The sequence below is a fragment of the Leptodactylus fuscus genome, chromosome 3 (genome assembly GCF_031893055.1).
Source record: "Leptodactylus fuscus isolate aLepFus1 chromosome 3, aLepFus1.hap2, whole genome shotgun sequence".
Classification (NCBI taxonomy): Eukaryota; Metazoa; Chordata; class Amphibia; order Anura; family Leptodactylidae; genus Leptodactylus; species Leptodactylus fuscus.
In genome coordinates, this window is record NC_134267.1 from 44,306,440 (window position 1) to 44,321,391 (window position 14,952).

At 41.4% G+C, this 14,952-nt stretch overlaps 1 protein-coding gene and 1 long non-coding RNA gene across 3 annotated transcripts in view; one reads left to right on the forward strand and one right to left on the reverse strand.

Annotated features, from left to right (window-relative positions):
* Positions 1–14,952, reverse strand: part of LTBP1 (latent transforming growth factor beta binding protein 1) — a 228,226-nt gene that overhangs the window by 189,692 nt on the left and 23,582 nt on the right. For both annotated transcript variants that reach the window (XM_075267491.1, XM_075267493.1), the window contains exon 2: positions 12,370–12,440. In XM_075267491.1, the coding sequence (XP_075123592.1) occupies positions 12,370–12,440 (71 nt within the window). The remainder of the gene's footprint in view (positions 1–12,369; positions 12,441–14,952) is intronic.
* Positions 1–14,952, forward strand: part of LOC142197309 (uncharacterized) — a 644,898-nt gene that overhangs the window by 171,179 nt on the left and 458,767 nt on the right. The gene's annotated exons all lie outside the window — the stretch shown is intronic.

Genomic DNA, 14,952 nt, shown 5'->3' on the forward strand with positions numbered 1-14,952 from the left:
TGCAAAATACACATGTAAAAATACACGTGTGAAAATAAGACTCCCATTGACTTCAATGATAATTTTTACACGTGTAAAAATACGCCTGTAGAAATACGCCTGTAAAATGTCATTGAAGTCAATGGGAGTCTTATTTTTACTTGTGTATTTTTACATGTGTATTTTGCAAACATACATGCGCGTTTACTCCGTGTGAAGGCTCCCTAAAATGCTCTGTCTTGTAGGGGCCATGCTCACAAGTGCGTTCCATTAGGGAAACACAGTCCATGATGGACTGTCAGTCATTTATGTCAGTTTAGTATGCAATCGAGCCATTCGGGAGCCCTGCATCGTAACTATGATGCAGTAAGGTCTATGTATATAACTATGGTCAGTCCTGAAAACGTGGCCCACTGACAGAACACATTTGACAGGCAGAGCACGGTTAGGTGCATGACCACTCATACAAAGGGCAAGCAATGAATGTGACAGCTGTAAAAATACTTTTTTTTTTTTTTTTTTTTAAATGTAGATTGGGAGCCCCACATAGAGCTCACAATGTACATTTTTTCCCTATCAGTATGTCTATTTTGAATATGGGATGGAAAGCCATGCAAACACAGGAAGAACATACAAACTCCTAGCAGATGGTTTTTTGCCCTTGGCGGGATTTGATCACCAGGACTCCAGTGCGGCAGTGCTAGCTACTGAGCCACCGTGTGGCCCCTTTTTTCTTGGCTAGATTTTCCAGATATGTATATCAGGAGATGATGAGCTTTACATGCCTACATTTATTTGTAATATTGTGTACAGTATTGTGTCTATGTGTGACCACCCAGAGGTTTGTCGTGTGGCCTGTAGGGGGTATTGCTAGCATGCCGACATTTGACATTGATTTGGCATTTCATGAGAAACTGGAGTTCTTATCCGAATTCGAACAAAGGTGGCCATATATGTAGCCTCATAACCCATTGCCAAAGTCTCTTGGAACTTTTCTTGTAATTTTTTTATGTCTGAACAATAGCATAAGTAAATACTGGCGATCTATTTATCCTGGAGATTCCAAACAGGATGTCCTTTATACCTCATATACACAGAATTCAGTTTCACATTTGAACAGTCTGTGCCTCCATAGTGTAGAGAAAACCCATGAAATCACAGGCCGAGCGTACAAACTCTACACAGATGTACCCTGGTTGACCGCAATGCTAGTAGAACTCATGCTTACAACCGTGACCCCGTGTCATGCCCCCATTAAAATTCAAGTGTGGCCTCTGGTGCCCATATGTAAATATCTAGCCAGAAGTGAGAAATCTGAACATGCGTTTGCAATTTTGAACCTTATTAAGGAAAAATTTCAACATTCATACATTTATAGTCCGCTTACACATGTCAACGCTAGAGTCCTGGAATACTTGCATGTCTAATATATACAAATGCATCATTTTGGCAAATTGCTAAGTAAAAGTCTAGCTAAGATGTAATGTGGAATTCAACCTCACCATGCCTTGGCTGCAACCTAAATCCCAAGGCATAATCATAATCATTGCAAAACATAAACACGCAGGCTTCAACCTCAGGAGATTTCCTTACAATCGGGGTCACTTAACTCCAATTTAGCTGAACTTGGCAAGAGCCGCCCGGCTGTTAATGAATTTTCTCAGAATGGCTTATCTACAAAGTATGAAACATAATATGATGTGCAGCCATTAACCCCAGCAAGGAATTGCGCTATACCGATGGCTTTTTATAATTCCTTAAATACATTAAACCTAATTAAAAGTCATAGACATGGCTGAAGGCGCACACAATGCACACATGTTTTCAGTTTACCGTATACGCTGGGAAAGGTCTTGACACATATGGCATAAGGATCCATAGACCACCCCCTTCCCCTTGGATTCACTCAAAGGAGACAAAGAAAGCCTCATACTGGCTGGAATCTGGAAAGATTTGGATTTTTTTTGACCGTACTATATACTGCTAAAGACTGCGCTATTCCATGCAGTTACATCCACTTTGAAAAAACATATACTACATGTTAGGCCGGAGCCCCATATGGTGTAAATGACACGGTTTGGCGGTTTGGTATGTTATCCTGTGTTCTATTATTTGGCTTACATAAATTAGTGCTTTGTCTCATGAGTGAATGTTTCTCATGAACCTGTTTCCGAAAAAACTGGAGATCTTAACCAAGTCTGAGCTAAAGTAAGGGTACGCACACCTGTACGGTATGCTGGAATCAACAGCCATACAACTATGCTACAGACATCGAATCCACAATGATGTCATTTCCATAGCAAAAAGTATGACTCCAATATTTTCATATTTCCAATAGCAGTTCCCTCTCTTCATTATGGCCATTTTAATATAAGGAATAAATAGTTTTGTGTCTAGAAGCTGCGGGTCTGGGCTAGTATTGTATTGCATTATTTTTTTGTTGCGGATTTATTTCTCCTGTAACTGGGGCTGACCTATTAGATCCAGTTACAAGTGAAATACAGCCCCCAATTTCAGCAAATAAATGTTATTGGTTGTGTAATGAAAAAGTATACATCTTTTTAATATACTCTCTGTATAAATTCCTCTCTTCTTACTGTCATTCATTGTTTACTTCCAGAGGATAAAAATCAGTCCATGGTCATATGATATACAGTCCAAGGTCATGTGATGAGCACATGGGTGCACGGCTCGTTTCCAGGCAGATGTCTGATTACTGTGCTGTGACTGTAACGAGCCATGCACCTGTGTGCCAAGTACTGATATTACATAGTTACATACATAGTAGATGAGGTTGGATAAAGACATTAGTCCATCAAGTCCAACCTATAACCCTACAATCCCTACAGTGTTGATCAAGGGGAAGGCAAAAAACCCCATGAGGCTCATGCCAATTGCCCTGGAAGTAAACAAAGATCTTTTCATAAAGTAATAGTATAGGTTAATATGTGAAACTCTAATATCTTAAAGAAATCTGTTTTCTTCCTTTACTTACATATTAGTCTATGAAGAGGTGAGGAGGGACACTGTGCACTGTACTGTGAGAGCGGTGAGGAAAGCCCCCTCCTCCTGACAGTACTCGTCCATAGACTAGTACTGGAGGGGGGCGTTCCTCACCCCTCAGCATCATGGCTGGGCGGTCAGGACGCCCCCTGTCACAATACAGCGCTATAGACGCTGCTGTGAAGAAGGACGTTCCTGACAGACTGTCAGAAACGCACTTCTGGCAGTGAAGAGCTAAGGTAGCGGCATCGATAGCTCTTCACCGGGGGCACAGAACGTGAAAGCCGATAGTGTGCTGAATTCAGTGCACTGTCGGCTTTCTAGCGGTGCATTAAACCGCACGTGCCCAAAAGCAGTGAAGGAAACAGATCTCCTTAATAAGACATATTACAAAGCTTCTTATATTAACCTGTATTATTTATTTATGTACCCTTTAAAGGGATGTACTTTTTAAAGGGAAAATTACCCATTTGTTTAAACCAAGTTTTTATGTTAAATAAATATATATATATATATATATATATATATATATATATATATATTTGAATTTTTTTAATTTTACATGTCTACTTCATGGGGGGGGGGTTTGTTTTTATTTTCTAAAAAATACTAAACCCTGCAATTTTCCTGGGTTTCAATATTTCATGCAAGAGATAAGAGTACATCATTGATGGCATCTTTAAACAAACAAAATATTCTCATTTTGCGGTTGCATCTTGAATTTTAAACACATGCCAAATATCTTACAGTGTGTTTTTACTATCACATTTGGTGATATTTAATCATTTTGAACTATTTAGACATGTATTTCTTATTATTATTTCGAACTATGTATTTCTTATTATTATTTTTGAAATCTTGGAATTTTTTTAAATTCTATTCCTTTAATATTTTGCTGTTAACTTTAAACATAACATAAATAACGCCAATAAAAACACCTTGAAAATGCAGCATGTAAATTCAGCCTTAAGCAGAGATGCATCAAAGATGAACTTCTCGAGCTAGTTTTAGTCTAGCCCTGCTTCTCATTACAGATGTACACACGGCAGATAATAGCAGGTCAGTATAGCCCCATACATAAATATATGGAAGTATTAGGTGTCCACCATATTGGAAATCACTTTTGAAAGTGTGAGCCTTTCTTTTTGTCACTGATCCACAATAACTAACTTGACATATACAAGTGACCCAGGGAACAAAGGTTAACAAATGGTGAAAACATGTCAGAGAACAAAGGCAGCGCAAACAAATGTTCCTTTAATGTTCTGCAAATATTCGCCATGCTCAGTAGATATATTTGACAAGTGAATTAACTTGACACAATTGAATTTGACAGAACATTTTTCACAACTAAAGCGAATAGTTATCATTACTAGATGTAGTACATTGTAGTATATACTTTTATTTGTATCATTGCCAAACTAGGCTGAAGCTTGGTTCACATTTGCGCTAATTTTTCCATTGTTCTGCTCTGTTATAGGTGAAAAATAATCACAAAAATACTGGATCTGCTTCATGATGTGGACTCTTTCTAGCAACTTGTCCTCATTCAGGTACAAACAAGAAGATCTATCAATCATTTTATTGGCTGAGATATAGCAGACAACCGTACTGAACCTGAAGTATCAGCATCATTTATGGTCAGCCTACAGAATTGTCAAGGCCTTGGTTTCCCAGAGAGCTATGGTCTCAACTTACAATATGGTACTAAAACCAATTAATATTGTATCTTGTGGGACCGGGGTACTGTTGTGCCAAAGAGCTGTATGTGACTTTGTGTAAGCTGATCACCTCAGGCTGGGTTCACACCCGTTGGAGACTCCGTTGCTGTATGGAGGACTTTTTTCTCGACTGCTTTCAGTTTGAAAATGGCGGACACCCGACAGACCCCATTATCGTCAATGTGGTCCACCGATGTCTATGTGTACCTGCTGTTTTAGCTGTCCCATCGTTCAGAGTCGCTCAGCAGCCCACAACTCTAGTTTGACCCTAGCGCAAGGCTCACACGTAGGCCTGGGACATCACTACTATATATGAATGCATCCATTCATCATTCAGCATATCAGAGTAAAGTCCAAAACTGCATGTATGACAATATAAAAATACTCAAAAGCCACATTCTCCACACAAGCGGTCTTCAGCTGAGCAAATAGGAAATCCCTTTGTCTGGTACATATATGTTATCAAAAGTGATTATCTTACTATTTACAAAGGACTCTACTGTTTGTTCAGGCTTTCAATGTATACCTATCAATCCCAACAATTTGCCACAGGAGAATATGTGATTTTTACCTCTGATCCTTGCTCTATGGTAACATACGGTGATACACAAACCAAGTACAGTAGCACAAAAGACAACTGTGAAAAGTAATGGAGTAATCCCAGAGTTGTACACAAGATCCAATATACTTCTTTTTCCAAAAACACCTCCACACTTGCCTATGGACTGTGTCTGGTAAAGCAGCTATATGTTTACTTTGATGTTCCTCAATTCAATGTACCATAAACTAAATCCTTGTTTCTAGTTTAGTGGCTTTTAGACCCCCTGTATATGGCTCTCCAGCTGTTTGCAGCAGATAACACTAAATCAGTCTGTGACCGCTGGTCTGTAGGGGTCAGAACCCTGGGCCACCCACTGATCAACACAATGAGAGATCCAATAACTCCTAGGGTAAGTTCACATGTTTTTTTTGTTCCGGAACCTGAGGTGGAGGGTGCCTCAGGTTCCGGACCAAAATATGGGTAGTTGCGACTGGATGCCGATGCACTACACCGGCATCCAGTTGTGCACTCCGCTCCGGATTAGTCCCAAATGAATGGGCCTATTCGGAAGGGAATGTCTTCAGGCGGATGTTGCGAGACAAATCCACCTGAAAGAATGAGAATCTCGCTTCTTTTTCTGGGAGCCGGAATAAACAGTACCTTGAAAAAAGAACTGACCGCTCCCATAGGAGCCGTCTTTTTGGTCAGGATTTTGAGGCGGATACGGCCTCAAAATCGTGACCAAAAAACCCTGTGTGAACTTACCCTTAATCCACACAGAGCAGTCACCAGTGTTCAGTACATCCATTTCCTCACTGGCACTACCTGCACCTGAATAATCCTAAAAACTGTTCCATCCTAATAATTCTGGTGCACTCCTGTGATCTAGAATGGAAATCTACACCAGTCAGGTATAACACATGCCAGCTTTCTCAGGTTACGCTAGATTCGGGTTACCATTCTTTGGGACCACTTGGAGACACGAAAAACGGAGACGCTATCTGGGTCCGCCGAGTTTCTGCCCGAAATCATTGGAGAGAAAAGTCCTGCTTGCAGCCAATGGGCTGTGCTAAGCAATGACTGACAGCCGCCACTGTATGTTCTCTGAGATGGGGAAGGTGGTCAATGACTGGAAGAATTGTCCCAAATTTGCCAATGCCTTCTATTTTGCACCATGGAAAATAGAAAATCCTATGTTTTTGGTGGTAATATTTCAATAATTGTCCACCAGCATATCCACTAGAGGGCATAAATATAGAAAATAATCTCCACTGGAAGATTTATCTATTACATGACACAGATAGAATGCATTCATGCCTCTTCTTTTGTGGAAAATTAAAGATCTTTTTTTTTTTCCTTGCGTTTTTTGGATAATAGAACAGGCTTGGCATTTCTACTGAGATTTATCTCTGGCTTTAGCAAAGGAAACATTCCATTTTTTTTAGTAACCACCCGCACATAGCGGAACCTGTGACCCAGTTGTTCTAAAAACTTTGTATTCTTACAGACAGTCATATGATTAATAGGTCTGCTGTATAAACACAAGAGGGAAAAAGCCAATGGACGGAGATAAAATGTGATGCTACACAGAATTATCAGGGGGTAAAATGTGGACTTTTAAGGAAAGGATATTCACATTAAAAAAAATAATATATATATATATATATCACTTTGTATAAGAATTGTAAGGTACACAGCCAGTTACCAATCACTTTATACTGTCAGTTTTTGTGTTTTCTAAGGCACATTATTGTTAAGGGGGTTCTCCAGAATGTACAGTACACAAATAAGGAAGCAATAGTGCTTTTCTCAAATTATAATATATACTTCAGTAAAACTTGAGCTGATCTCTGAGTACACGGATATATGGGGAGGCAGTACATGTTCTGATAGACTTCTCTAAGAATATGTCTGTATGATCACAGATGAAAGCTCCATGTACACAGATAGTAAATGGACCATAGATATGGGTGTGTTAATGGAACCAAATGTTCCTATTCCTGTCTGCCATCAGAATATATATATGGCGCCAACATATTCTGTAGCACTGTACACTGTGTATTATTGCTCACTATCACTCACAGTCCTCAGAGGCGACCACAATTTAATTTAAAAAATCTAGGTATACATGTACACAAACCAACACCAATTACGTAAGTTGTTTCGTTCCTATTTATTCTTACAAAATTTTTATGAATACATTAACAGCTGGGAGTTCACAGTTCCTGTTTGCTCCATATTCACACTGTCGGTCCATTTAAGAACACACCTTTATGACAGCTCCGCGGGGAAACCGTTTCTCGTACATGCAGGACTTTGTGTCCGTCCCAAAAAAAAAAATGGTTTCCCCATGGAGAGGCTGCATACAGATACCGGCGGTGTGCTTTAAGAACCCATTCAAATAAATGGGCGTACACGGGCACAAGTGTGAACGCCCCCTGACAGTTTATTCATGCAGATTTGCCATCCACTACCTCTATGATATGTGTGTATCACAAGTCTAGCAAGCTGTTCAGCAACTTCCTTTTCTAACACAAAGCAATGTGCTGACTATCCTGTTTGTGTCTATGTGTGGCCACTGTGTTGGGGGGGAGGTATTGTGATGTTGTGTTGAACTGGTTTTATGAGAAACTGCATTCTGTAAACAAACCGGAGATGAGTTAAGTGTGGACACATCTGTAAATGGCAGGCTGTCAGTCAGAGTGGACCCGCCCACTGGACTCCTTGGATCAGAGTGAGAAGAATTACTACTGTTTGCCTTAAAACTATATATCAGCTGAGCTCCTCCTGTCCTCTATGATGAATCCAGCTCATTCTGCTATATATACTTTTGGAAAAAAAAAAAATCTTAAAAATTTGGGGGTAACTAGGTATAAGACACATGTACTGCACACTGTAATGAGGCTCATTGTAAGGTGTAAGTAGGGTGCACTTATGTAATATACCGAAACAGTCAGTGTCTATTACTCGTGATATAGAGATGAGAGAGTACTATTCGAAACTCCAGTTTCGAATAGCACGCACCCATAGGAATGAATGGTTGCTTCCATTCATTCCTATGGGTGCGTGCTATTCGAAATGGCCGCTTCGAATAATACGATTTAGTATAATTTTCAACAAGCCTTGTTCAGATATATTGTACTATTAGAACAAAGCCTCCTACGATTCAATAACCCAGAAGGATTGCTCTGTATCAGTTGATAATGCTAAGCTTAGGCCAAGAAAAGTTTGTTTTCCTAAATACACCTCGGCTGAGATATTCCTGGAATTCTCCACTGGTCCACATCCAGACATCTGGTACATTCCAGCAGTGGCTATTAGAGCGAATGTGCAAACATGACCCCACTAGTGGGGACACAAAGAAGTGAGCGCAGAGCTTTCCAAGAGCATTCCTAATGTTATGCTACATATAAGCCATTCTATTATATCTATCCCTACACCCTGTACATCATCAGTACCATCAATATTTATAGCAATTCTGAACATTTAGGGCTAGTTCACATGGGGATAAGTGTCGAGCATTTTGGTCCTGACTTTGAGGCAGGAAGTCACGTCAGAATAGGACCAGAATGTCTGTCGTGGCTTCCTGCTTCGGAGTAGGCCCAAATGAATGGGCCCAGTCCGGGGGGTGCTGCTGCGACAGAGCTGTTTGCAAGTAATGTCAGAGCAGAAAAACAAAAACTCAAAATCGTTGAATGGCAGTTTGGTGACACATTAAGGTTTAACACAAGTCACCTTTTAGCCCCCACTCCCCTCATCTATTCTAGAATTCCTCTGACGACCAAACGAGGTTTAATTAATATTAATCGTCCTAGAAAGAAAGGATATTTCTATTTTTTGGTGTCCAAATCTGGGATGTATCTTATAGTCCAGAAAATATGTTTTTTATTAGAACAGCATGGAGAGTAACCTGCTGGACAACTGGAGGACATGTTTCGGACTATGAGAGATCCTTTGTTCCAACAGATATGAGACTATAAGTTAGTTACAACTAGGAACTGGATGTGAAAAGAATCATATTAGAGATAACTAATAATATAGATAGAACAAGTCTATATAGATGTATAAAAATGAGAAATAAATACTGGAAGGTATAAATCACTCTCCATATTGGGGACACAAGCTTCTTCAGGGTCTTTTAAATACAAACCAAAAAAATCATTTAATAAAAAGGAGTCGGACACTTCTAAGTAGTTACACAGTATATACTGTATATACTGTATGTACTATGAAGAGGGGCTACAGTAACACAGTACCTACTGTATTGATCTACTTACCCCTAATAAGATATACCGTACAGATTGGTGTTTTATCATGGAAATCCTCATTCTGACTGGCAGAATCTAATGCGGGTTATAGGCACTGAAGGTTGCCAATATATGTCATTGTACGATGGCCCAGGAATAACTATTGAGGCCACTGTTACATGAGGGACCACTAATATTACATAAGTCCTATAAATATATGCTCGTTTTGAGCCGAGGAATCAAGTGGGCCGACCCAGCCAGTGACTGACAGCTATGACTGTCACTCATAGAGTTCCCCCACTCGCCAGACTACATATACGTATATATATATATATATATATATATATATATATATATATATATATATACCGGTATATATAGTCTGCACCACTCCTCCTGCTTTATAGCATGCTACTATTAAAGTGGCTAAGGTTGCCATTGGCAATGACTTCTTTACACAAGCCCTTGAAATAAAGGGTATCATGCAACTTGGCTATAGACTAAAGCAGCCGAAACATTTCGGAGTTACTATGGCTACAGTATTCTTCATTATAAGAAGCCACATCAGAATAGCTCTCATCTATTGTAATTTCAGAAAGATGAGAATAGCTATCTTAGATAAACAGATTGGAATTATGGTCCAAGAGAACTTGATGAAAAGAACATAGAAAATGCAAATGTCCAAACCTGAAATAGCGAATAGCATCGGAAACAGCGCGATAAATCTGGGGCTTTATCATTAAACTACAAAGAAAATGCATTTATCTCAAGTAACAGTCTGCACACTCTGCCGTGGTCACTGTTCTATTATTAGACGCTTATAATCCCTGCTCAAGTGCTTCTTAATGATGACTTGGAGACCGCGATCCAAAGTAGCTATAAACAATTATTCATGGAGTAGTGTCTGCACTACGGCGTATAGTCTTTATGACTGCCAGCTCTTCTGTGTACAGTAATTATAACTCACAAACTAAACAACACTGCCATCTGCAGGACACTGTACTTACCTGCACACGCTCAGCATTACTCACTTATTAGCTTCTTACTATGCTCTTCCTAATACTTTTAGCTGACCAAAACTAATAATAATAATAATAATATGAGGAATTATATTATGCAGATTTTCTGTATATTTACACATAAATATATTCCACCTTTTTAGGAAGGATGATTGAATAAGGGCCTTCGAATGATAGGGGACATTGTCCATATCCAGGGTGTCCGCCTCTAACTTCATTTTAGAAAAGCAAAACATTGAGTTGTCCGCTAAGCAACTCCAGGAACGCAAAGCATCGCTGCCCAATTGTATTGTCAGGCATTCAATGGCATCAGTTTGTTGTCCAGTTTCTTCATTGTGAAGATAGAAGAAATGGCAGAGCTGCGTGTAAACTATATAGCTGCTGGGGCATCTTTCACATACCATATGGTTACTGAAGTCATGTGAATATAACATGTGACCAATCTGTCAAACCCCGAGTGCTCTTTTAGCACATGACCAGACAAGCTGTGCAGAACTGGATAGCACACAGCTTCTATCATACTGCAACGAGACAGAGCCCTTGTAGGTTTGTACATGTGCTGTATATTAAAGAAGCCCCTCAGCATTTTTGTTCCCCATATACTGCGACTGTTCCCCGCATAGACTGTAAATAAAGACTGATGTAGACATTCACCTGTTTGCCATCTATGGGATGTCTGCCCTCTTGATTCCTTCTCCCCTAGTGATATGGTTACTAGAATGCAGTCAGTCTACAATTCCCATGAAGTCATCAACTCTTCTCACAATGCACATGACCTGCTCCTATCTAAGGGCTGTAAATGTTAGACCAGTGACTATGCAGTAGAACTTGTGTCCCCAACTCACACGGTAGAGTCTGTGCATTCCTCCGTAATGTAGATCCACACCCCTGTGTCCTGACAGGAAAACATCTATCAATCACATGCAGAGGACAGGGAGAGCAGCGTACTTTATATTAACAAGACCGTGTTCCGTGTGGCAAACACTGCCTGTGTATAGGCCATATCTCCCAGATTGACCACAGTTGTTTGAAATGGCCATAAGATGTACTAGACTCCTGTTCAGAAGCTCACTTCACCAGCGCTCACTATGATGCACCATTTTCTGAACAAAACACAGTCATGTGAATATGATCTATAAAAAAAAAAATACACTGGAGGTTCTGCACACAGAACACACAGAGAAACAGGTAACGCGATTCACAGCAATTTTATGAGTCTTCAGCTAATCACTGTATGGCTTCGCCTACCATATCATTGCTCGCACATTCCAATTAAATAATGCAAAAATATCTTCAGCAGCACACTATGCAGAGAAACAAGAAGGGTAGAGCTGGGTGGGAAGGGGTTGAGAACTACCGGAAGGGATTTAGTAGATGATGAATTCATTGTGTAGTTTGCATGTGACACAGGGGAAATTTACATCTGGATTTACATGACACAGCAGCCCACTACAAAAGGGTTAAAACTGTAGGGGTATCAATAAGCTGGAATAAAACACATTACAGTGCTGGAATAATGCTGGAAAGTTACTGCTGTACGTCTCAAGATTTTTTTGCTTGAATGCTTCTTTTAGACATTTAGAGTTTAGCGCATGTGGTATAACTAGCACCGGCTACTTTCAGGAGCAGGCACAGTGTTATGTATGAAGCATTTTCATATCAACCCCCGGTTTTGGTTGTCTGCAGACAAAGGGGGTCTTAGCAGTGAATGCTTTATTTAAAATTCACCATCCTATAGCTTTTAGGATGGCCACACTACAAGATGCTGAGCTTTAACAGGATTTCATTTAGGAGACTTCTGATATCTGTGCAGCTATTTCAATCGCAAAGAAAAAACGTCTTGTGAAGTTAATACTTACGCTTTGTACATCGTTCAGACCCAGCAGACTTGCTCCAGCCATGACAGCACTTTCCCCCACAGACATTCACTCTGCAAGAAAATCAAATAGCAAAACACAGTCAATAAGAGGGTAAATACCTACATGCAATATTAATACCAGGCAGCTGACATTTACAATCCTTTCCTCCCTATGTAGCTATTGCTACACACACACATGTGCTACAATCATCAAATAATCATTGTGTAGAAGCTAAATAATAAATTCTGAATAGTAAAGTACAAATATAAAATCATACAAAACATGAGCAAGGTTGGATACGACGCATACGACTCACATGTGGTAGTAATGGTGCAGCTGAATGGTTACACGTGGGACTTTCTATATATATGAGCCATTTGCCTGCACATGTGTATTGTTACCACGTCTAGCGCTCTCGTTCTGCAGGTGTGATACAATTCCTCGGATCATATAAAAGAGCTTTATTTCTCTTACGCCCCTGCACCTGTGTGCACAAACCTCGGACCATGTGGCCTTTGCTACAGTCCCTTACATCTTGCGTCGTGATACGTGCTCGGGAAGGGGTGGGGTGGGCTTTGCTTTTATAAAGAATAGCACAATATGGGACCTTATAAATAATAGGGAGATAGACATCAAACTTCAAACAGTTGCCTGCCTGGGAACAAGAAACCGTATATATTGTTATCCCCATCACGTCTCACAACCAAAGGAATAGAAACTGTAACTAGTGGATGTGTTTATTGGAGTTTATTGTTAGTTTCTGTGCGGTATTATTGATGGGTTTTTGCCCATTTCTGACCAAACAGGCTGACTTTATTTTACTTGCTCTTCTGATCACATTGGAGGCGTTCCAATAAGAATTTTTTTTTCATATATGCATGTGCTGAATCCAGGAGTAGATTGAGCAGAAGAGAGAAGTACAAGGGGGCATTCACACAGAGTAAACTGGCGCTGATTCTGCCATGATTACTCACGGCAGAATCAGCGCTGATAAAAAAGACTCCCATTGAGTTCAATGAGTTCCGTCTTCTGGGGCATTATCATACAGGCCCAAAGCCTTATGGTAGCAGTAGCAGCCTGTTGCCGTACAGGCCCAAAGCCTGTTCTAGCAGTAACAGGCTATTACTACTACCACAGGCTTTGGGCCTATATGGTAATACATACCTCCCAACCATCCCTATTTCCGCGGGACATTCACGATTTCGGTGACGTGTCCCACGGTCGGTTGGAGGGAGGTATGTCCCGATTTCAACTCAGATCTGCGTCACAGTTCAGCTCCTTGCTTCGCCGCCACACGCCGCCTACTGGCTGTGTAGACGCGATGTGATGACGTCACATAGCGTCTACAACTGTGCGCGAGAGAGAGCGGCGAGGGAACGAGGAGAAGGTAAGTGTAATGTGTACACTGAGGTGGAACGTGAAACTGGGGGCAGATGTAGGAGAGGATGGCATGACACTGGGGGCAGAGATGTGGGGACATGAATCTGGGGGCAGAGATGGAGGGACATGAATCTGGGGGCAGAGATGTGGAGACATGAATCTGGGGGCAGAGATGTGGAGACATGAATCTGGGAGCAGAGATGGAGGGACATGAATCTGGGGGCAGAGATGGAGGGACATGAATCTGGGGGCAGAGATGGAGAGGACATGAAACTGGGGGCAGAGATGTAGAGACATGAATCTGGGGGCAGAGATGGAGGGACATGAATCTGGGGGCAGAGATGAAAGGGACATGAATCTGGGGGCAGAGATGGAGGGGACATGAAACTGGGGGCAGAGATGGAGGGGGGACATGAAACTGGGGGCAGAGATGGAGGGGGGACATGAAACTGGGGGCAGATGAAGGGTGTATATGAAACTGGGGGCAGAGATGGAGGGGGGACATGAAACTGGGGGCAGATGAAGGGTGTATATGAAACTGGGGGCAGAGATGGAGGGGGGACATATAATTTACGGGTGACTGTAGGAGGATTATACTGTGTGCGGGCACATGAAAAATTTATGAGAATGGGTGGAGTCAACACAAAAGTGGACGGGGCTAAATTTGACATTTTGTCCCTCTTTCGGTTCTTCAAAAGTTGGGAGGTATGGGTAATATCCCAGACCACATGACATCTGGGATTTTACCATATAGGCCTGAAGCCGGCTAGGATTAACATCGGATCCCGGAGAGGCGAGTAAAACTGTTTATTATTTTCTCTCACCTCCCCTGGGGCTCCGATTATTATACTCGGGGGTCTGAAAAGACCCCCCCCCCTCCCGAGTATAATAATAGCGGCAGTGGGATCGCGGCTGGGGCTTGGGCCTACTCACTGCCGGCCTCCGCGGTATATAGTATAAGGTGACGCAGGGGTCGGCAATGAGCAGGCCCGGGGACAAACAAACATTAAGTTCTCATAGTTACCGACCTCGTGCTGCTGCTCCCGCTGCCGCCACTGCTCATCTTCTTGTCTTCTCCCGCGGCTGCTCCTGCATCTCAGCGTAGGGGGCGTGATGAGGCCGCCTGTGCTGAGACGCAGTAAGACGTCATCGACATACGCCGGGTATGGGCCTGAGCTAATGTGGTCACGTCACCCGGCGTGT